This window comes from Balaenoptera acutorostrata, chromosome 8, assembly GCF_949987535.1.
Source record: "Balaenoptera acutorostrata chromosome 8, mBalAcu1.1, whole genome shotgun sequence".
Taxonomy (NCBI): Eukaryota; Metazoa; Chordata; class Mammalia; order Artiodactyla; family Balaenopteridae; genus Balaenoptera; species Balaenoptera acutorostrata.
Window position 1 is genome coordinate 62,074,838 of NC_080071.1, and position 22,534 is coordinate 62,097,371.

General features: G+C 37.2%; 1 protein-coding gene across 6 annotated transcripts in view; it reads right to left on the minus strand.

Moving 5' to 3' along the window:
- The window catches only part of RAPH1 (Ras association (RalGDS/AF-6) and pleckstrin homology domains 1), an 88,447-nt gene that overhangs the window by 27,452 nt on the left and 38,461 nt on the right, over positions 1-22,534 (minus strand). For 3 of the 6 annotated variants that reach the window (XM_057550857.1, XM_057550856.1, XM_057550861.1), the window contains exons 5-6: positions 12,385-12,465; positions 7,176-7,250 (exon numbers count right to left, since the gene is read on the minus strand). The exons of 1 other annotated variant lie outside the window; for it this stretch is intronic. In XM_057550857.1, the coding sequence (XP_057406840.1) occupies positions 7,176-7,250; positions 12,385-12,465 (156 nt within the window). The remainder of the gene's footprint in view (positions 1-7,175; positions 7,251-12,384; positions 12,466-22,534) is intronic. 2 more of the 6 variants (XM_057550859.1, XM_057550858.1) reach the window with 2 other exon arrangements.

The following is a 22,534-nucleotide window of genomic DNA, read 5'->3' on the forward strand; positions in this document are numbered from 1 at the left end:
GTATTTACTACTCTGTGGAACACAGAAGAAAACAGTGGTTAGGAAGGACAGTGGGTCTGTTTGCCAGAAATCTGATCCATTTCAATGAAAGCAGCCAGTGAATTAGCATAATAACTAAGGTCTGGAAATACTATCTGTAAACCCAATTAGACACAGAATGAAGAATTGCATTTTAACAATGGAGAGGAGTAAGATAAGACTTGATTCTTAGATATACTCCTTTGATTAAATCATCCTACCTCCGCCTTTATGCAAATAAACAAATTACAGAATTAGAAAATATGTTGACTGTATATTTTAACATAAGATACATTTTTTTCTTTTTAAAGCAGGCTATAAAATGAGAAAACTAGACTATTGTCATTAAAACTCTCAGTTTCTAGAATTCTGTGTCTTAGAGAAACGAAATCATTATTAAATTACCAAACCCTATGTGTTTCTGATGAGTAGAGCACTATTCTATACAGGAATTTTAAGTACTAGCATTTTCCAGCGGTTTTTATGAAATCAGTTATTTCATCATATTTTGGAAGAGAAAGAGGGAAACAGAAGTTTTATGAGTGTTTTCTCAATGGGATAATAATTGTATGTTCTTCATGGCTCATTTGCCACATCCTTATATTGGTATAAATGGCTGCTATAAAGAAGAAAAATTTACCAAGGCATAATTTCGAATTTCACTTCATATTTCTGAAAAGCAAATTTAAATCTCTAAGTCTGAAGAGGAAAAACTGATAGTATCAATGCTTTGTGTATCTGGAACATAAACATGAGCTTCTAAAAGGCCAAATTCTTTTATGATATTATAACTAATCTGCAGAAGTTAAAAAATGTTTAGAAGATTTCCTCAAAGCCAAAAAAAATTTTTAAGAAAAAGAGAATATTCAAGAGAATGAGAGGACAAGCCATAGACTAGGAGAAAATATTTGTAAAATATTTATCAGAATATTATCACATCTGATAAAGGACTATTATCCAAAATATACAAAGAACTTTTAAAGCTCAACAAGAAAATGAACAACCCAATTTAAAAACTGGGCCAAAAACCTGAACAGAACTCACCAAAGCTTACACAGATGGCAAATAGCCTGTGAAAAGATGCTCATGTCATATGTCACTAGAGAATTGCTATCGTTGTTTTAATTTAAACAACGATATACCACTACACAGCTATTAGAATGGCCAAAATCCAAAACACTGAAAACATCAAATGCTGGTGAGGAACTCTCAGTCATTGCTGGTGGGGATGCAAAAGGGTGCGGCCACTTTAGGAGACAGTCCGGTGGTTTCTTACAGAACTAAACATGCTCTTACAATATGATCCAGTAATCAAGCTCCTTAATATCTACCGAAATGAGCTGAAAACTTACCTCCACCCAAAAACCTGCGCACAGATGCTTATAGCAGCTTTCTCTATAACTGCCAAAACTTGGAAGCAACCAAGATATCCTTCAGTAGACAAATGGATAAACTGTACTACATCCAGACCATGGAATATTATTCAGTGCTAAAAAAAAAAATGAGCTATCAAGCCATGAAAAGACATGGAGGAACCTTAAATGCATATGACTAAGTGAAAGAAGCCAACCTGAAAAGGCTACATATTGTATGATTCCAACTATATGACATTCTGAAAAAGTAAAACCATGGAGACAGTAAAAAGATTAATGGTTGTCAGAGGTTAGGGAGAGGGAGGGATGAACAGGTGGAGTACAGAGGATTTTTTTGGGAGTGAAACTACTCTGTATGATACTATAATGATAGCTACACATCATTACCCATTGGTCCAAAGCCATAGAATGTACAACATCAAGAGTGAACCCTAATGTAAACTATGGACTCTGGGTGATAATAATGGTCAACACTTGTTCATCAATTATAACAAACGTGCCACTCTGGTGGGGGATGTTGATATGGGGGAAGCTATGTACGTGGGAGGGCAAGCGGTATATTGGAAACCTCTGTACCTCCTTCTCAATTTTATTGTGAACCTAACACTGCTCTTAAAAAATAGTCTATTCAAAAATGGAATATAAAAATTTAAATACAGCATTCTGATATTGGTTATAAATACCAAAACAGTATTTTCATACTCCCATTTTATTATGATATTATTTACCAAATACAATAGAATACAACCATTGCTATCTTTTGAAGCACTGACATAAAAAGTCATTCAATTGTAAGATTAATTTAAACTCCCAGATCAGTTTCTGCTCCACAGGCTAAAAAATTGACACATAGGAAGAAAGGATTAAAGAAGCAAGAGAAACAACCAATTAACATACATTAAACCAATTAGATTTCCTAGCCATCAATAAAAACCATTTTTTATGTAGAGCAGCCAGGTGGGCCTATTTTAACATCCAAACTCAGCTATTCTTCCATTTGCTCAAAATACTACTCTTAATAAATACATAAATTGGTCAAATTTGAATTTAAGAACTGTGCGCTTAATTTCAACCTCGGCAAATTTTAGTTTATTCTTCTCCAGTTTATTAGCAAGGATAATCAATCCCTGCTAGAAGCTTTTTGAAGAAACAATTGATCAAAATACCTCTAACTATTAGAGTTTGAATGTCACTGGAGCAAAACTGGAAATAAAAATATTTGTATCAAATTGCAAGATTCATAGTTTTATACTTCCCATGGGTAATAAGCTCTTCCTCAGAAAGTTGGCTTGTATCGACTATATTTAAGCTAGAATCATATCTTTTGACCATAACAACCATAGAAAGGAAGAAATTGTTTTAAGCTCAGAGTGCTGTGCAATACAGGAAAGGTCAATAAATCTTTGCTGATGTGTTTAGATTATATACTTAGAAGACATCTAATAGTTTACTTATTTAGGCAATGCAAATCTCTGTTCAACGCCTGCAGGCCAAGTTTAATACAAAGAACAAAGCTTTATTCATCCCATGTTCTCTTCTGTCTGTTAAAGTTGACAAACTCAGGTCTTAAGTTTTCTGCCCCTTATCTTTGGGCTATTCCTTTGTTCACACTGTTTGTCTCACAACCATCCTAAACATAAGTAAAAGATACCTCACACATATAACAACTTAACTTTCTCTCCTACCTCTACCCTTAAAAGGGCAAGAGACAACCTATTTTTCCACCTGAAAAACTCCTGTGTGGCTATCAATAACCATCAAATGCCAAGCCTCCTCAAATTTACATAAAGGACAAAAACTCCGTTAAGATCTTATGATTAAATGAAAGCCAATGCCGTGGTTACAAAGTGTTACAGCATTCTCTTCAGCGTAAAAATTAGAATACTTAGAGAAAGAGTTACAGTTGCAAAGAACTGGCTAGTGAATTCCTTCAAGTAAGAAATTATTAAGGCTTTGTGGGTTCAGAACCAATGGGATTGAAATTAAGGAGCTGAAGAGTAGTTAGCAGTTTCTTTGAGGTCAAGTTTGTTTCACAGATTACAATAAAGTTGTGTAAATTAAAATGATTCAAAGAAAACTTGGAGTGATGAACAGTTTAATGCCCACAAAATGTTCTATTCTATAAAACTGCTTAGAGCCAAAATAATAATAGTAACAACTAGTCTACTTCCCCCTGAAGAAATCACGAAACAGATTCTTTCACTAAGAAGAGAACGAATATTAACTGAATACCTACTTGCCACACACTACAAGGCATGTATCTCATTTAATTCTCAATAATGCAGGGGCTAACGTTATTATTATTGTGTCCACTGCACTAATTAAGGCCCAGAAAGACTTATCTTTCAGAGATCATACAGGCAGTTACCAAGCGAATAAACTACTTGCTCTTTCTACCATGTCACAGTCCCTTTTGTCCTTAAGGATTATAGCATATACTTTGGGGATAACAGTAAATAAAAACTGCTTATCAAAAATAAAAGACTTTCAGTAATATAAAAGCACTTTTACAACTTCTCTGAAGCAAAGAAAAGGGTGGTTAACAGTACAGCAGTCCTTGAAACCTTGATGGTCACTAGAGGACCATTCTTTTACATGACAGATGTTTGTCGAGACTGTGCAGGCTTGGGCTTGAGTGCAGGGGATACAGAGTTCCTGCTCTCATGGAGCTTACATTTCACGAGAGACAAGAAAGAAATAGGTATGGGATAAGTCAGTTAGTGGTCAGTTCTATGAAAAAAAATAAAATAAAGCAGGTTAAGGGAGTAAAGAGTGAAAAAAATGCATTATTATTTCAGGAGGTCAGGGAAAGCCTTTCAAATGGTACCCAGAGACTTAAGGGCATCAGATCAGCAATGTGTCTTTTGCCCATTGCTCCCATTTACGGCAAAATACTCCTGTGCTGGCACTAATGCTGCTCCTAGAAGAAATAGGTTGGCATTGTTTTTGCAGAGGCTCCTGGCCCAGAACTGTATATGGGGTAGTTATTTCATTAACAGTGATATAATGACAACTGGATTGGTGATGGAAACAAACCAACAAAGCATTCTTTTTGCATTCTTGGCCTAAGCAGTGTTACTGTGTTCATTTTACTGTGTTCTAACTACCGAGTGTTACAAAGTCCTAGTTTGGAAAAGTGCAGGTCAGAGGTGAGTCAGTAACTGGGACACCACGCTTTTGGGTAAGGGGAACCGGACTGCCACACAGGTGGTATGAAAGAGGTATAAACTCAACTCAGCTTCAAAACAGCCATGTGCTCTGGTAGAGGGCACTGACATCGAGAGGTCCCTGTGGCTCTGGTTATCTAGGAATTTCTGCCCCCTCGTCCTTGACTCCATCCCCGACTCCACCCTAAATGTTTAGGTTCTATGCTACTGAGTCACCTTCCTGATCAAATGTCTTGTTGTATAAAAGCAGGGCAGTATATAGAGGTAGCTAGAGTCAGATGTTGGCCACATACACCAGTAATGCCACCACTCGGATCTGAGTAGCGATGGCTCTGACGCTGCAGTGAGTATCAACATCTCTTGGGCAAAGGGAGATGAGAAGTTACTGCCTGCATTTTTTCCAAACTTGCAAACACCCCCCTCTCCCTGTGACAGGAACTCTGTTCTGTTCACTGCCATAGCTCAAGGGTTGTAAACAGTGTCTGGCACGTAATAGGTATTCAGTAAATATTTATTGAATGAAGTTATTCTCTTCAATAGATTCTCACTGCATTTAGGGGATTAAAAAAAAAAAAAACCTCCTTAGTGTGCCTTGAATGATCTGATTCCTGTCTACCTCTCCAAACCTAAATCAAGATACTCATATTTTCATTCAACTACTTAACTACTGTGGCTCGAGCAACATAATGTTTCTTCAGCTTCTCAAACATGCCAGCTTTTTTCTCCCTGGACCTCTCTACTTGGAACATTTCCCTTCACCCTCAAGCTGGCTTCTTTTCATCCTTCAAGCTTTACATTAAATGTCACCCCTTATAAGGGCCTTTGCTGATGTTACCATCTAAAGGAAATGTAGCCCTAATCCTTCACCCCAGTATGCTCTATTACTTACCTTGTTTCCTTCATAGCACTTAACGTGATTTAGAGTTTGTTTACATGCTTGCCTGTAAACATTTTTTATCTATATTCCTAAACAGACTGTGAGCTGCTGAGGGCAGGGAAGATGTCCACTTTATATAAAATTATTGTATATCCCGGCACCTAACGCAGTACATGACTAAACAAATATTTGTTGAATAAATAGGCAATGGAAATGGTAATATGTTACACTTCATCTGAGAGCAGTATACAAAATGCACTGGAGGAGGGACAGGCAAAAATAGAGACAAGAGTCGTGGCTCTAATAAAAAATACGAGGCTGCTTTAGGGTGGTGGCAATGGGAATGAAATGGATGGGTGAACTCAACCAATCCTACAGATTATGACAAGCTTATTAGAGCTTTGAGATAATAAGTGAGAAGAAGAAAGGCACCATATGCCTCAAACCTGGGTAACTGGGAGAGTGGCAGCATGGTGAACAGAAACAGAGGCGTCAAAAGAAGAAAAGAGATATAAATGGTGAGGCCCCAGGGAGAGTGTGGTTAAGGAAGCTGAAGACCTGCAGAACTGGAGGTGCTGGTCCTCTTCCAGGAAATGTCTGACAGTGACCTCTCAGGAAGAGACACCTGATCTATAACAGAGATCCTAGTTGAAGCTATGAGAGTGGATTCCAGAGAGAAGGAAGAGCTAAGAAAAAGGGAAGAATTTTGCTATGGTTATAAAGTACACAGCTACCATGTGCTTAAGATTTCTAAATTTCCCTCATCTTTAAGCTGCTTCTACCCTATTCCTAGATCTCCTTTAAGGAGAGAAACTCAAGCAAAAGAAAGGGTTTTATTGCTGATTCTTGAGTCTTCTCTTTGAGCTGTTATTCATGGAGATTTTAATTTTAGCTTTACCATCTTCTTTCACAAGTTTATAAAGTTAAGAAGAAATAATTTTTTAAAGAAAACCTCTGATACAATAATAAAAACTTAGAGACATAAACCATAATTACTTTGTATATTCTTCAGAAACTATCTATAACCAAGTCTGACATGCTTGAATTTAACATTATTTAAATAAAATAACAAAATAAAAACATAACTTGTGAAGAGGTAGAAAGCTATTCAGCTTTCCTATTCTGTTCTTCCTGAGTTAATGATGACAGTGGCTAAGTGATTTTAAATTGTTGTAAAATGCCAGCCCAATGAACATCCAGCTGGACTGATTCAAACCTTTCTGAGGGCAGAGAAATGAGAAATTTAAATTGCAGCCTTCTCTTCCAATTTGATTAAACTAATGTAAAGTAAGATTCTGCTTATATAAATAAATGTTTAATTAAATGAGGCATTGATAATATAAACAAAAATTAAAAAACAAAGTTTGCTAAAGTACCTCACAGCACGGATGACCATTAGAAGTAAGTTAAAATTAAGCAATGATTTTTAGACTTCAAAATGAAATACAATGTTAAACTAGAAAAAGTGCAACACACTTGGGCAGGCTGTCAGGTATTTACAAAAGTTAAAAACTAGTGAAAAATTACTGAAAATATTTTCTACTCTCAGTATTTTCTGATAGTTATTAAGATCAGTAAATAATTACCTTCAGTAAGAGAAAAAAATACCTCTATTAAGAACAAAGGTACAAAAATAAGAAAGCACAACCTGAGAAATCTGAGAGCACAATCAAAAACAGAAATTACATTCTACCTATAAGGCAATAAATATTTACATGCAGGTGGAAGAAGTAGTATCACCTTGGTCAGCAAATGAGAAGGTTTTCCTGCAATGTTTCTCAGAAGAAGGGAGGTTTCCCTGTCCAGATAGGAGTGCTTGTGCAGAAAAAGAGAGAGAAACAAACAAACAAAAAAGGCAATAGAAGTCAGTGGAGGTTTTATGTGATTAAAATATAACGTTGACAAAGCAAGAATGATTCTCTACCATTAATTTCATATTTTACCTAAACTCAATGAAATATGACCAAATTAAAAAAAAGAAAAAGAAAAGGAGGGGGAGGGAAAGACACCACCTTTGCCAGTAGGCATGCCCTAGCCCACTCCTGGCTGACCACCCAGCTCTGGGAAAATGGATCACACCCTGCAAAGATCACAGAGCAATTTGTCTTTTAGGGCTGTGCTTGTGAGTGCTGTGTACACAGCACAAATAAACAGGTGTCAAAGACGAATGACTATCCCTATTCCTTCCTCAGTTTTAAAACTTCTGCAAGTATTTCTGACCAAATCAATGATAGCCACACCAAGAGGAAAAATGTCCATAAATATTTTGCCTAATGGTATCACTTGTTTTCAGTAAAATTTTATTAATTCACTCATTATATCAGTCTTACTAGTACTGTGTTGCCCAAGTAAAGGACTTGTATAGCAAATGAATGATATAAACAAAATATTATGAAGTGTTTTCCCTTAAATTGGTTAAATTAATTCAATTAGTATATTTTCATAAAAATGATTTGTGAATGACATAGTCCCTAACTGTCCTCTTCCCCCTTAAAACCTTTTTAGTAACACATTGTAAGTTATGCTTTTGCAATTGTATTTATTAAACTCATATAGTATAAATTGCAGCTGTTTTGATATATGTATAATTCAGACTTGCTTATCCCTAAATAATTCTAAGTTAGTATTTATTTTTTAATGTTATGTAGTTACTAACCACCATTTAAAACAATGCCTGGCACAGCTGAGTGGAGTTATAGAAAGTATTCTATAATATTATATTTTATAAATCTAAGTATATATCAAGTTATTCTTGAGAAACAAATTTTTTGGAGAGAAATACTAGAACAGCACCTACTCTCATAAAGTCCATTGTCACTGATAACAAGATACACTACTTCAAAATTAAAACACTGTTACAGAAAATAATATTAACTTAATCTTTGCTCATCTCTACACTATGTTGAGTTGGGTTTGCTATATTGTATGTCACTGCCTGTATTTTTTTTTTAGCTTTTAGTTCAAGATGAACCTTACAGGCATACCTGCCCCTTTCACCCACTGCTGGGGGGGAAGAAAACAAAAACCAAAACAAACAAACAAAAAAACCCCTAAGATTTAAAACAAAAACTGGACATTTTCATCAATATTAGCACTAAAAGGTCAAACAATAATAAGAAGAGAGAAAATTATCTCTAGGTCCTCATTTACCTAGATGGTATAATCCCCTGAAGGTAAAGATTAGTTGGCTCACCTATAAAAACGCTAGGTAAGCAGAAATTTCTGAAAATTCAATTTAATTTGAGGTTAGCAATCAGCTAAGACCAGGAAGAAAACTGAGAAGGAAAATTAAAAAGAGCAACTATAACTTTCATTGCTCTTATTCCCATTCATTTTTTGTTATTCATATATAATGGGAAAAACGTATTCTTACGTAATTATGTAGAACACATAGAAAATAATTTCTTGAAAACCTAGTCCTATTCATCTTACTCATAAAAGTTACTTTCTCAGGTAAAGATCCCCCAAATAAGTAGAATATCTATATTCAGATAATTATTTTTCAAATTAAAAAAAAAGTCTGCTTGAGGCCATCGAAACAAACTGTTCTTTGGTAAATATAATTCTAGACATTAAATTCAAGTTTAAACTTAAAAAAAAAGATCTTACAAAATTCACTCAATCAGTCTTCAAACTCAAATCACCTCAAGACTTCAAATCACTAAAAAAATCTATATCTGATCAGTAAGAAACAATAGTATCTAACTGTATTTGTTTAAAGACCCAGAAGTAGAAGTTACTGATTTTAAAATACTGAAAGGTTTAAATACCTTAAAATAAAAAGAGGATAATCATTATGGTTGGTGACCCCCAAAAACGCCACATCTAAAAAAATGAGACTACAAGCAGTAGCTGAACAAGATCATAAAGCCCTTTGTGTTCGGGACCGTCTCTCAGCCGTGCACTGCTCAACCACTAGCCAGGGCTCCACGTTCCCTCTAAGCTACAGCTATTTGTAGCAGAAAAAACCGAAAATCTAGAAACCAGAAGCAGCTAGCACCTTCCCTTCAATAAATGCCTTATCTACCTTCCCCTACTGGCGCCCGTCACGCATTGCTCTAGAATTGCTCAGGAGGGCGGTGCGGGTGGCCCAGAACTGGTTCCCGGAGAAAGATGCGAGAGGGATGAGGAGAGTGGTGTGCAGGTGGAGGACTGAGAAAAGGGAAAAGACACAGTGTTCTGGGCACACTGTTAAATCAGCCTCAGTCTTGGTACACGTTGCTGGGAACAAAAATGCACATAGCTTCATTTAAATAGTGCCTTCTTATATTTTCTTTCATTTACCACTAACAACACAAAGTCAGTAGCCTATTTTTAATCCATTTCACTGGTGTATTAGCCCATTTTCTCTCTCTCGTCTATTTCCCTCCTTTTTTCATTTATTCACTATTTATTCAATGTTGAACCTGGAACCATGCCAGGCACTGGAGATGCAAAGGCACTCCCTGCTCTCACAGAGTTTAGAGTCTAATAGGGAGATAACTGGCAACTATAATACAGTATGTTAAGTGGTATAGGAGCAAGTAAGAGGTAGAGACAGTGTCTAAACCCAAATTAGGGGCTCAGCAAAGTATTTCTGAAAAAGCCTAGAGTCCTGGAGGATGAGTAGGAGGCAGCTGTGGGTGGGGTGGAGGGTAGAGACAGAGCAAAGGGAGATTTCAGTGGTTCTCAACTTGGGTGGTGCTTCCCTCAAGGAGGCATTTCATAAAAAGTTGGGGATATTTTGAGCTGTCACAATGAGGAGAAGGGGGCATTACTGGTATTTATGAGGAGGGAGGTCAGAAATGCTAGATGCCCTGCAAGCACAGAACAATGTCATATAATAACAAGTCCCACATCACACATGAATTTTTAATGTCCTTATTATAGATGGGAATTCCTGTTGATAACAATCTGAGTTTAGAACTCAGTAACTCCATTTTACACATAAGAACAAAGTATTTCTATATAATTTTGATATTCAGTGACTCTTTCAGGAATGCTATTTACCATGTAAAACAAATTGAGGGAAGCCTGCACTTAATTCCCGTTCAACATTTACCAAGAATTATTCATTATGTTGGAAAATCATTTCACCAATGGAAACCCAGCTTGAAGTTAAGATTTGCCAATACGAGAACTGGTAGTATCAGTGTGCACTCTGTCACATGCAAATAAATGACAGGAGAGAGCTGATACTCCTTTTAACAGAATTAAGAACCAGATACTGTTAAATTAATGAAAAGACATGAAAGGCAGGAATTTCACTGAGTTTCATTAACACAGATTATTTTAAAATATTTCAATTACTCTATCTTTCAGAATTATTTAAAATATAGCACAATGAGAAATCTGTAATGTAAAAAGTCAAATATAAAAATCAGTTTATCACTACCTCATCCCACACTACAAGGCAGGGAATAATTTTGTCACTACAATTATAAATAAGCATCATCTTATTTGCAAGAATTTTGTACTTCACCATTTTCTTTTCTTTGGCAATCTATAAATTGTGTCAGCACGTTATCCCTACTTCATTTAAGGTTATTTCCCTTTTTAAAATGACCATATGCAGGAACGTTCTGTCTGCTCTTATGTGCCATAACCTGTTTTAACTCTGGGTCCACCCATATTTCTGCTTTGTTTTTCCTGTAAAAATGACTTCTGATCTCACTTTTCTTAAATCCAAAGTTCTTAATTATAAGTAGGTATAGGATTTGACTATTTCATTGTATCTTTTAATACAGTTTTTAAGTGGCCAATAATTTAAAACCTGAAATAGATACATTATAATATAAATTATTTTTGGCTATTTCTCCTTCATACTAGGTGTTAGGGCATTAAATTCACTAAAAAAAAAAAACCCAAAAAAACAGGTATGTAGGTAACTTATATTATCTATGAATTTCATTTGGGATAGTAAAAGTAGTGTTATAAATTATTTGTTATAAAATAGGGGTATTGGGACTGAAAGGACTGAGAACTGCTGCCTGGGCGGAAGAGACAAGTAGACGGCAATGCAAATATTACAGTACGAGTGGCTGATGCTTAAGAATGTAGGGGAGGGGCCAAAGGTAAGGTTGGAGAAGTGTTTTTCACTAAGCAGGATATAACCCATTAGTGGGTTGTGGAATCAATTCACTGGGTTACTACCAGTATTTTTAAAGGATAGGAAAGGAGGAAGGGAGGGAGGAAGGGAAGGAGGGGAGAAGGGAAGGTCAGAGTGAATCTGATTCAACAGGGTGGGGGGTCAGGGATTTTTTTTTTTTTTAAATGCTTCATAGATGACTCTGAAACAGCACTGTCTAATGGAAATATAATATGAACTACAAATGTAATTTAAAGTTTTCTAGTAACCACTTTTTTAAAAAAGTAAAAAGAAAATGATGAAATAAATATTAGCATCTTTTATTTTACATTCTTTTTTTCATACTAAGTCTTCAAAATCCAGGATGTGTTTTTATCTTTATAGCACATCTCAATTTGGATTACCACGTGAAGTGCTTCATAGCCTCACGTGGCTAGTGGCTACCGTATGGAGCGCAGCTCTGAAGCAGCCAGGTTTGTCAACCACGGACCAGAGGATACATTTTTGAAGAAATGAGGTTTTCTGTTAAGCATCAGTGCAGAAGAGTCATTACACTTGATATCGCCATTCTGAAGAACAGCTAAATTTAGTAATATCTTGAGAAATTTACAGAAGCCCTTAGCTTAAGAATAAAAAAGGTTCTGATATAAAATTTCTCTATACCAGATATACAACCACCAACATAATCTTACCATGAGTTTTAATATTCAATGGTACTGTATCATACAGTTGCTCATTTGTTTCTGCTTATTTATTGAGCTTTGTTTGTGTTCAAAAAATTGAGATATATGACAAGGTTTCACCATCAGGAGTTCTAGAGAATGCATTCCTCTTTGCTGATAAAATTTAAGTAGTCCCAATGGACATGTTTACAGAACTTACAGGTGTCAGCTCAGCCTGTTCTTCTGTGAAGTCAATTTGACGCTTGGCCTGCTTGCTGGGACATCTCAGAGAAATAGCATGCTGTGAAAATGCAGGAAGGAAGAAAATGACAGGTAAAGGAGGTGGAAAAGGGCAGTTCTCATTATCATGCAGGAAGAGAAAAAGATCACTGAAATGAATCATTGAAACAAAATAGTAATGAAAAGTTGCATGCACCTCATTATACTGTGCAAAAATAGAAAAGGTAAGAACCAGATGATCCTAACCCTTGATAATTTAAGGATAACCTCACTCTCCTTCTGGACAGTAGAGATCTATTGGAGAACTACACAGAAACAGTGTGCCCAGTACCAATTCATACTGAACCTCAACTGGGCCTTAACTGTTCTTTGGCAGTACTCTTAATCTTTTCTCCTCTCTCTAAGTCATTCCCTCTAAGCTTGTTCTTAGAGGGAACAAGTAGTTTCCAAGTTCTTCAACTTCCTGGTTTCATCCTTCAACCTCTTCCTATGACCTCACTTCCTTCCATTTCTAAGAAAATTGCATCTATCATGAGGATCTTCATCCCTAAAATGTATCCTATAACTACACCCATATTCTCATCCTTCTCTCCACTTCTATATGAGTAAATACCCTTTTTTCCCCTCCAAAGCTAACCATGTCCTAGCTCCCACTCATTCCCCTTCTAATATCTCAGTCTCTGATACTCAACTGGTCTAGCTTACTGGGGCTGAGAAGGACAGAAAAATATTCAATTCTTCTGGGTACCCTCCTCTTGTTAAACTATTATTTTTTACTTTCATTATTTTTTACTTTTGAATTCAGCTACAGTGTACCTCTTGCACTTATCCCTTAATTCCCTGCAGTCTAGCATCCACCTTTCTTCTCCAAAGTCTTCATCCTTTGAGTTGTAATGCATTCTGTAATTCATTCTCAAAGTCATCAATGACCTTTTAACCAAGGTTTCTGTCTTTCCTATCACAGTACTTTCCTCACTGTACTAAAATTGCTTCTTTGGTTGTCTGTATTGACACCCCTCTCCTCAGACAATAAATTATAATCTCCTAAGGACGTTGTGTATTAATGTTCACAGTTTTATCCCTTACAGCCCGACACAGTGTCTAGGTGCTCCAATATTTATGGAATGTATGAGTAACTATTACTTCTTGGCCTTCATGCCACTTGCTTGGCCAGATCAAGACTGTTTTTGCTTTCCTCTCTATACATTTTCTCAGTCAACATATCCTATAGCACTGTGTCAATCACTGCATCAATGGGAGGCCTATCAAATCTATAATGCCATTATCCTCATTTTTAGGAAATAAAGACTTAAGTATTAAGGGCTAAAAAGGCATGATAAATGCAACCAACTCTCAAATGGTTCAGGAAAAAAATGTATATACATAAAAAATAATAAAGTGTGGCAAAACGTTAAAAATTAGTGAACATGAGTAAAGAGTTTCATGAGTTCTTTGTACTATTCTTTCAAATTTTTGTAAATTTGACATTATTTCAAAATAAAAAGTTTAAAAATATATATATTCTCTCGAGGCTCAATCTCACACAAGCTCCCATCATATTTCTAAACACTTATTGGTTAGTTAAAAAAAAAATCACAATCCAAGGTGTTCAACAAGAGATGGCTGCCTATATGCCATGGTAAACAGTATGATGGAACATTATATTATGAAAATTCAACATATCCTTACCAAAAATGAATATACATATGGGAAGTAACAAAGACAACAGAAAACAGTACATATACAAACAAAGATTAAATGTTGTTACCTTAATCAAGATGAAAAGGGATTATGGAATGATAGAAATCATTTATTTAATGTTAAATAGGTTCTATTTCCATAAAATATTTAAATACTACAAAAAACTTATCTTCCCAAATCTAATTTTTATCTTTTCTTCATCACTACTTTCATAAATCTAAAAGCTGTGCTCAAAACACATAAGAGGAGTGAATGTGAAGGTCAATTCTGCACACAAATTTTGCTCCATACCTCCTCAGTTTCAAAAACTTTCATTTGTTATAAAGCTATCACGTTCTCTATCAATCTCTCAAAAACTCTCCACAAATCTCTGCAAAGTAAGTTATGGATCACTACTTTCTTGAACTGAATCTGTAACGTGTTAAAAGTACCATTTATGAGCCAGAATCTTGTGGGGGGAGGATGTATAGAGAAGCACTGATCTGAACACAGGAGCCCAACCATAATCAAGAAATGACCTTCTACCAAAGCCATGGCTACAAAATAAAACACTTCGTTTTGGTAGCTCGCACCTTAGATAACAACTGGAAGAAAGTGGAGGTTTGTGAACACACATTAATGCTTCAATAAAACGTTAATCATCTCTTACTGATATGTGTATGTGCTCTTCGCAAATATTAAAAATAAATATAGCATGATGGTTAAGAATCCAGACCCTGCAGCCGGAGGGCCTGCTTTCAAGCCCCAGCTCAGTCGTTTCCCGGCAACGTGACTCTGGGCTTATTATTTAACCTGTTTCCTCATGTGTAAAATGGTGTAATGACAGCATTTATCTCCAAAAGTTGCTATAAACATTAATGAGTAATAATTACATTACTATTATATCAAAAGTGGGAAACCACCAGCCATCACCTGAATTTTATTTAAGCCTCAATTCATTTAGATTAGAGCTAGCTTATAGCTGTTAAATTTTAACAATATATTCAGGAATATACTAAAACACCACAAGATGGGGATGTTACTGCATAAATCTCTTTGCCTTTTTTCTTCTGCCCATGTAGTTCTGTCTCTAGGTCTGGATCCGAGAAGCACTGGCCAGTCTAGCCTTGTCTTGATCCTCCTTCAATTCTGTGATGAAGCAGCAAGGCATTGCTGTAGGAGCTCTATAACCAGACTGTCTGGGTTCAAACCCTTGGGAAAGTTATTTAGTCACTCTGCCTTAGTTCCTTTCATTGTAAAATAGAGGTAATGGTACCTATTCCACTAGGCACTGTACAGATTCAGTGTGTTAAGCATGTAAAGCACAATGCCCAACACAGAATAAGTACTCAATATAGTAGCTGATATTATTTTCTCTTTTTCCCCCTCTTCCATTTATTCCTCTCCTAGATATGTAACTGGCCATTATATAGCCAGTATAAGGTCCTTTACCAGCTTTACCCAACACAAAACAAAACGGAAAAGAGAAACAAAACAGACCTAAAACCGAATAAAGATGCGTTTTCACTTCCTCAAGGAAACACTGCACATATTTCTAAGAAACCCACACAATAAGGATCAGGGCATATATGCCAGTGTTGACTGGGTGGCGTGTCTGAAAAGTGTTTATGAGTGATGACCAGGCTTTTCCCCTGGCTTTCACCAATCTTCAGTTCTTCTTTCATCTGATACCTATTCCTTCTACTAATCTCACTAGGCCAGTGAAATCTAGAATTAAACACCAAGTTGGTACATGTGAATAAATTTCACTGAGATGTAGCAACACAGCCACTAGAATTTTAGGCGAAATGTAGCTGTGATAATAAATAACCCCAATCTTTTAGATATGTAGGCCTCTTAAAGTTTCAGAAAGCCCTGTGCTCCCACCTGGTTAATACTTCAGAGCAAAAGGTTGTTTTCTAAGAATAATTTGGGACTTCAATGCCAATGCTACCTGATATTACAACACAATTGCTGTTTTCTTTCCAATACCTCAAAATTTCTGCACACATTAATTCCTGAAATAGTTTGGGAAGGTGAAAGAAGGAATTGCACTGAAGCTATGATATGCTGTGTTGCATATCACAAGTTATAATGGTGTATCAATGAAATATTTCATTTAAAAAACCCTATATACATAAGGAAAGAATATATAACACTGAAAAGTTTTAGTAGCTCAGATATTTAGGAAATTTTTCCTATCAAAATATTTATAATACAATCATCAAATATTCTTAAAGATTCAGCAAAACTTTTTGAATCTACCATAAACTTCAGTAAAAGCTTCTAAAAGCATTTTCATTTTAAAAACACATTTTTGTGTATAAAATTCCAAATTCAGAGGAATCATTAGTTTAAATCCCACCAGAAAATAAACATACAGGTATATTTTAGCACTAACCTTTTATCAGTAGACCCTACTTTATATAAAATTTATAACATGAAATTACTATTTAAATTTGAAAACTGCTGTCTTATTAAAAATTATTGTTTTATCAGTTAATGTGAATAAAAGTACCAGCAAGTCAGCTGCAACATTTATTTCACATAGCTTTAGATATAAAGAGCCCTAATTTACTTCAACTACAATGAATTCTAATTTTAAAAACTTAGCAAATGAACATTACTGATGGATTTCATAAGAATACTAACTAAAATTATTCTGTAATTCATTTTTATGTTTATCCATGGAAAATATTTTTATGCTTAAAGCACTCTTTAACACTCAGGGAATAATCATTTTTGATAATCAGCTTCACTTTATTTTTAAGATACTGATAAAAGTTGGGAGGCAAATGTTGTAGTTTTGGAATTCAAATATAGACTTCCCAGTTATTTGACCTACTTAATCTCTTCTTTGGAATAATGCCCGTACCAAAGGGATAGCGGAAGGCTTAAATGAAATAAACATATGTGAAGTGCCTGGAAGCACAGTATTTCAACAAAAGTCAAGAAACAGAAAGGAGGGGAAAAAGACATACTCTCCCTGATGTGAAATTATACTGTGCCTATCCCTGCTGGCTTCAGAGAGCAAGGAGGCAGAAAGATAAGCCACAGAATTATTTATTTTTGAATGGGCAGTTTGAATACCCACATCCCCAAGACAAAATAGCACCAATCTCAAATTGATTTTTCCAACTGATATTTGTATCACCAAACTTCAGTGCAAGTAACTATTCTGTCCTAGGTTTCTTAAAAGAGGTATAATTACTTCCTCTAAAGAACTTAGTGGTGTCTAAAAAAAAAGTTTCACTATCAGAATTTTTACACATTACTTCACTCATGGCACTCCGTCCACCATCTTGAAAGAAAATAATTGCTGATAATTTTAGACTGGAAGACATCTAGACAAAGATGGATTGAACATGTGCATATATTTAAATGCTCATTCAAATATCTGACTGCTTCTTACGAGCCAAATAATGTTCTAGGTGCTAAAGACACAACAGGAATCAAAGAAATTTTTCAAAAAATTCCTCTCCTCCTGGAGCTCACATTCAAGTGGGAGAAGACAGATGAGCAAAATAAAAGAAGTAAAGGACTTCCCTGGTGGCACAGTAGTTAAGAATCCGCCTGCCAACGCAGGGGGCACGTGTTCAAGCCCTGGTCTGGGAAGATCCCACATGCCGCGGAACAACTAAGCCCGTGCGCCACAACTACTGAGCCTGTGCTCTAGAACCCACAAGCCACAACTACGGAGCCCGCGTGCCACAACTACTGAAGCCCGTGCCCCTAGAGCCCGTGCTCCACAGCAAGAGAAGACACTGCAATGAGAAGCCCGCGCACCACAATGAAGAGTAGCCCCTGCTCGCCGCAACTAGAGAAAGCCCGCACGCAGCAACGAAGACCCAACGCAGCCAAACATACATACATACATACACACACATAAATAAATAAATTTATTTTTTTTTAAAGTAAAATATATAGTATTTTAAATGGTGATAAAATAAAGAGAAATATAGAGCAGAAAAGGGAGATAAAAAGTATCACAGGGCAGAGGAAAAGGAGTTCAATTTTAAAATAGGGTGATCACAGAAGGCCTCACTGGGAAAGTGACATTTGAGCAAATCCCTAAAGGTAGTAAAGGGGTACTATCACAGGGAAGGGCATCCAGGCAGGGGGACAAGAGAAGAGGCTCTGAGGCAAGCTCTGACTTCCGGCAACGAACAACTGGGAGGCAGTATGGCTGACAGAGTAAGGGAGGGAGGAAAGAAAGGAATACAGGAGCAGGCAACAGGAAAGCAGATCTGGTAAGGCCCTGCAGGCCACTGCAGGGATTTTGGTTTTATACTGAGTAAGACACAAAGCCTTTGGGTTTGAAAGGAGGAGGGGCAAGATCTGACTTACCTTTAATAGGACCACTCTGGCTGCCATGTGGATAACAGACTGTTAAGGGAACGGTGAACACAGAAGACTAATCAGGAGGCTATTGCAAAAATCTATATCAAGACAGTGTTGGCTTGGTGGCAGTGAAGGTGGTGAGAAGTGATCAAATTCTGGATATAATCTGAAATTAAGGCAACAGAACTGGCTGCTGGATTGGAAGCAGGATGGGGAAAAGAAAAGAGAAGGAGATAAAGACTCCAAGGGTTTTGCTTGATGAACTGGAAGGACAGAACAGCCATTAACTGAGATGGAGGAGACTGCAGGAGGCATAAGTTCAGGAGAAAAAATTCAGGGCTTCAGTTTTAGACCAGTTAAATCTGAGTTACCTATTAGATAACCAAATAGAGATGTTGATTAGAAATAGGATGCATGAGCCTGGAGTTCAGGGGAGAGGCGCTGGCTAAAGAAACCTGTATTCCCTTGAATCTGAGATGATTTAATGCTGGTATTTCTTGATCTTTATCAGAAACTGTCAACAGACAGCTTCACACAACACAGTGTAATTGCCATCTTGCTGACAGTGAGTGACCGATGCCACCTGATTTAGAACATGGCTCCTCAGTCTTGGCACTATTTTGGGTCAGATAACTTGTCTGCTGTGGAGGCTGTCCTGTGCATTGCAGGATTTTAGCAGCACCCCTGGCCCCTACCCACCAGATGCCAGGAGCACCCTTCTGTCACTGACAACCAAAAACGTCTCCAGACATTACTGAACGTCCTCTGGGGGACATAACAGCTCCCAGTTGAGAACCATTGTTTTTAGAGGGACTAAGATGTAGGGGGGAAAATGTGCCTTAAATAAATGATAGGGTATTAAAATTTGGGAGTTGTCAGTGTGTAAGACCACAAAAGGAGTAGATACAGACAGAAAGGTAGTCTGAGGACTGCACCTTGGGGCACTCCAAGGTCAAGAGACAGCAGACATGAAAAGGAGACTGTGAATGGCCAATGAGGTAGCTCTAATCCCTCCCCAAATCTTACTAAAACAAAGATAAAGGGTTTGGTTGTTGCTGCTGTTTTAAAAACAAACTCGTAAGAAGACATGACAAAAATCTGGAAGCTAGAAAGCATATGGCTGAGTGGTTAAAAAAAAAAAACTCAGCAGGCCCAAGGAAAGCTGAATGCTAAGCCAGCACTGGAGAAAAGCAGAGGAGCGCCCCAATTTACACTCTGTAACCTCAGATGACTCCAGAAACAGCAGAAGTGAAGGTGGGACCGGTTGAAAGCATATTTAAGAAAGCAGTTAATTCCCAGATCTCCTCCTTTCCTGCCACCAGCAGCAGTCTCAGGTTCAGACTGATATTCATTCATAGCACCCCGAAGACCACAGCTTGGCACCAGGTTCATTTAGTTCTGCAGAAAGACAAAGACAAAGACAGCATGCTACCTTCAGAAGGGGTTTATACAGCCCACCAGGGGCCTTTCTTGGACCCACCGCTGTAAGAGAAAGAGATCATGTAAGTACAGAAATCACCCTGGCTTAGGGAAACTTCATGCTCCACAGGAACCAGGAGCATATTTTAACAGCCAATGAGTGTAGGTTCCAGGGCCCCTGGAGGGATATGTTCATGCTCACTTACAAGAGTCACACACTGCACAACAGGAGTCAAGCTCAGTGTCTTTTCACAGGCTTCTATAGTTCACTCACAGTCTTCCTGATCCATAGGCACTCACCAATCAGCATCAATTTACAATAAACAATATTACCTGGATACGTTATATATTCATTCATCAAGTTTCTAGTAAAAGAATGCCAGGAGAAGGAAAATCCAAGGTCATTTCCCATGAGAAAAAGGGCTCAGACCTGCTATTATTCACCCTTTCTACTTACACAGTGATTCGCAAATGGGGGCAATTTTGCCTCACAGGGAACGCGTAGCAATGTCTGGAGACATTTCTAGTTGTCACAACTGGAGGGAGGTATGCAGTCCTGGCACCGCGTGGGTAGATGCCAGGGGTGCTGCTAAACATCCTACAATGCACAGGACAGCTCCCACACAAAGGGTTATCCAGCCCAGGTGTCAACAGCCCTGACCTAAAAGGATTAAATGGAAGCTTGTGTTGAGGAGCACTCCACATGCCGTGCCTTCTTTCCCAGACGAGTGCTAAAGCACTGGCAGCCAAGCGTATGCCCTCCATGCAGGGGATTGGAAGAATCTTCTCTGGAGAAGCTCACCCACCTGGGAGAAAAGACCTAAGAAGGACACTAGAATAAAGACTACAAAAGACAGAGAAGAATTTTAAGAAGATGAAATTTATAGAACACCAATTTTGTTCAAACCAAGTAAGAGATTTAATCAACTGGGAGAAAGTTTGGAGTAGAAATAGTGATACACATACAAAAAGCTATTTTGAAATCTAAAGACAATTCTTAATTCCAGGAAAAGCAAAAGGTAATGTCCCCAAAAGGAAATGTAACAGAAGTATATACAGTTTAGCAGTAAATTGCATGTATACAGTCATGATAATATAAACACTGAATAGCTACCCAACCAAAATATATTGGAAGGATGGGGGAACGGGAGGGGAGAAAAGAGGGGAACTGTCTAAGGAGCAGTATATCCTCATTTCCAAAGTGAGAAGACAGTAGGTAATACATACAACTGAAAAAAATAATCAAGAAATAGTGATATACTTATAGATTTAATGATAGGTAAATACACTAAGAATCAGCTAAAAGAGTAGAAAGCACTTACCTCTGCAAGCAGAATACAGGGTGCATGAGTGTGTGTGTGTGCATGTGTAGCAAAGTTTTTTTTGGTAACAAGTCTCTTTAGAACTATATGACTGTTTTTTAAATTAATTAATTTATTATTTTTTAAAATTTTTGGCTGCATTGGGTCTTCGTTGCTGCGTGCGGGCTTTAACTAGTTGAGGTGAGGGGGGCTACTCTTCGTTGCGGTGCACAGGTTTCTCACTGTGGTGGCTTCTCTTGTTGCGGAGCACGCCGCAGGCTTCAGTAGTTGTGGCTCGCGGGCTCTAGAGCGCAGGCTCAGTAGTTGTGGCGCACAGGCTTAGTTGCTCCGCGGCATGTGGGATCTTCCCAGACCAGGGATGGAACCCTGTCCCCTGCATTGGCAGGTGGATTCTTAACCACTGTGCCACCAGGGAAGTCCCTAGAACGACATGACTTAACTCCATGCATGCAAAACTAAAGTATTTTTTAAAAAATTGTATTTGAGTCTGGTGGTAATCTGATACACTGGTTTGGGATCTAGCAAGCCTCCCTTAGTTTTCTTGGTTTGAATTGGAACAGACTAGATCCAAAAAAAAGTACATTGAAATAAGTTCCAGATTTGTTCAACCACTTTTCTACCCATCTGGGCAAGGCAAAAGAACAGGCTGGACAGAGAAGACTTTAACTCCTTTCCCTGCTTTTTGCTGGCTTACTCACCAAACCTTATATTAAAGTCTTATATTAAATATTATACCATTGAACACTGCTATCCTTGCCCATGGATACCACTAGATACTGTGTGAAGTGTTTGCTAGGAGAAGACTTCACTTTTTACTTTATTTGCTCTTCAATTGTTACTTATAATGAGTGTACTTTACAGAGTGAACTTTATAATGAGTGTATTTTACAGATGGAAACACACACATACACACACACCAAGATTCTTAATTAGTTCATAACCTGTCCTCATGCATTTTGACCCAACTCAGAATAATCTGATTGGAAAGAAGGAATATCAACATATAAAACACAAAATAACCAAGCAAGCTCATCCCTAATAAAATATTGCTCATATCCCAACAGGTAAGTCTAAAAGATATAAGTGATGCATGCTAAGTAGCTGGTGCTAAATATAACGCCCAGGTATCACAAGGTAGAAATAAGTTTTCAAGTTCTCTATAGAATATATACCGCTTCGAAAAGTCTCATTTTAAATAAATGAAAGTTTACTCTTTGATGTAATTTGCTAACTTTCTTTACAAGCAATAAAACTTAAATTTATCTCCAAACTACCATGATTCATGCTTCTTTTGTGCTCCACAGTGCCTAGAACAAAGTACTAGTGGATACCAAGAGTTACTGACTGATGGAAATTACCCTAATGAAT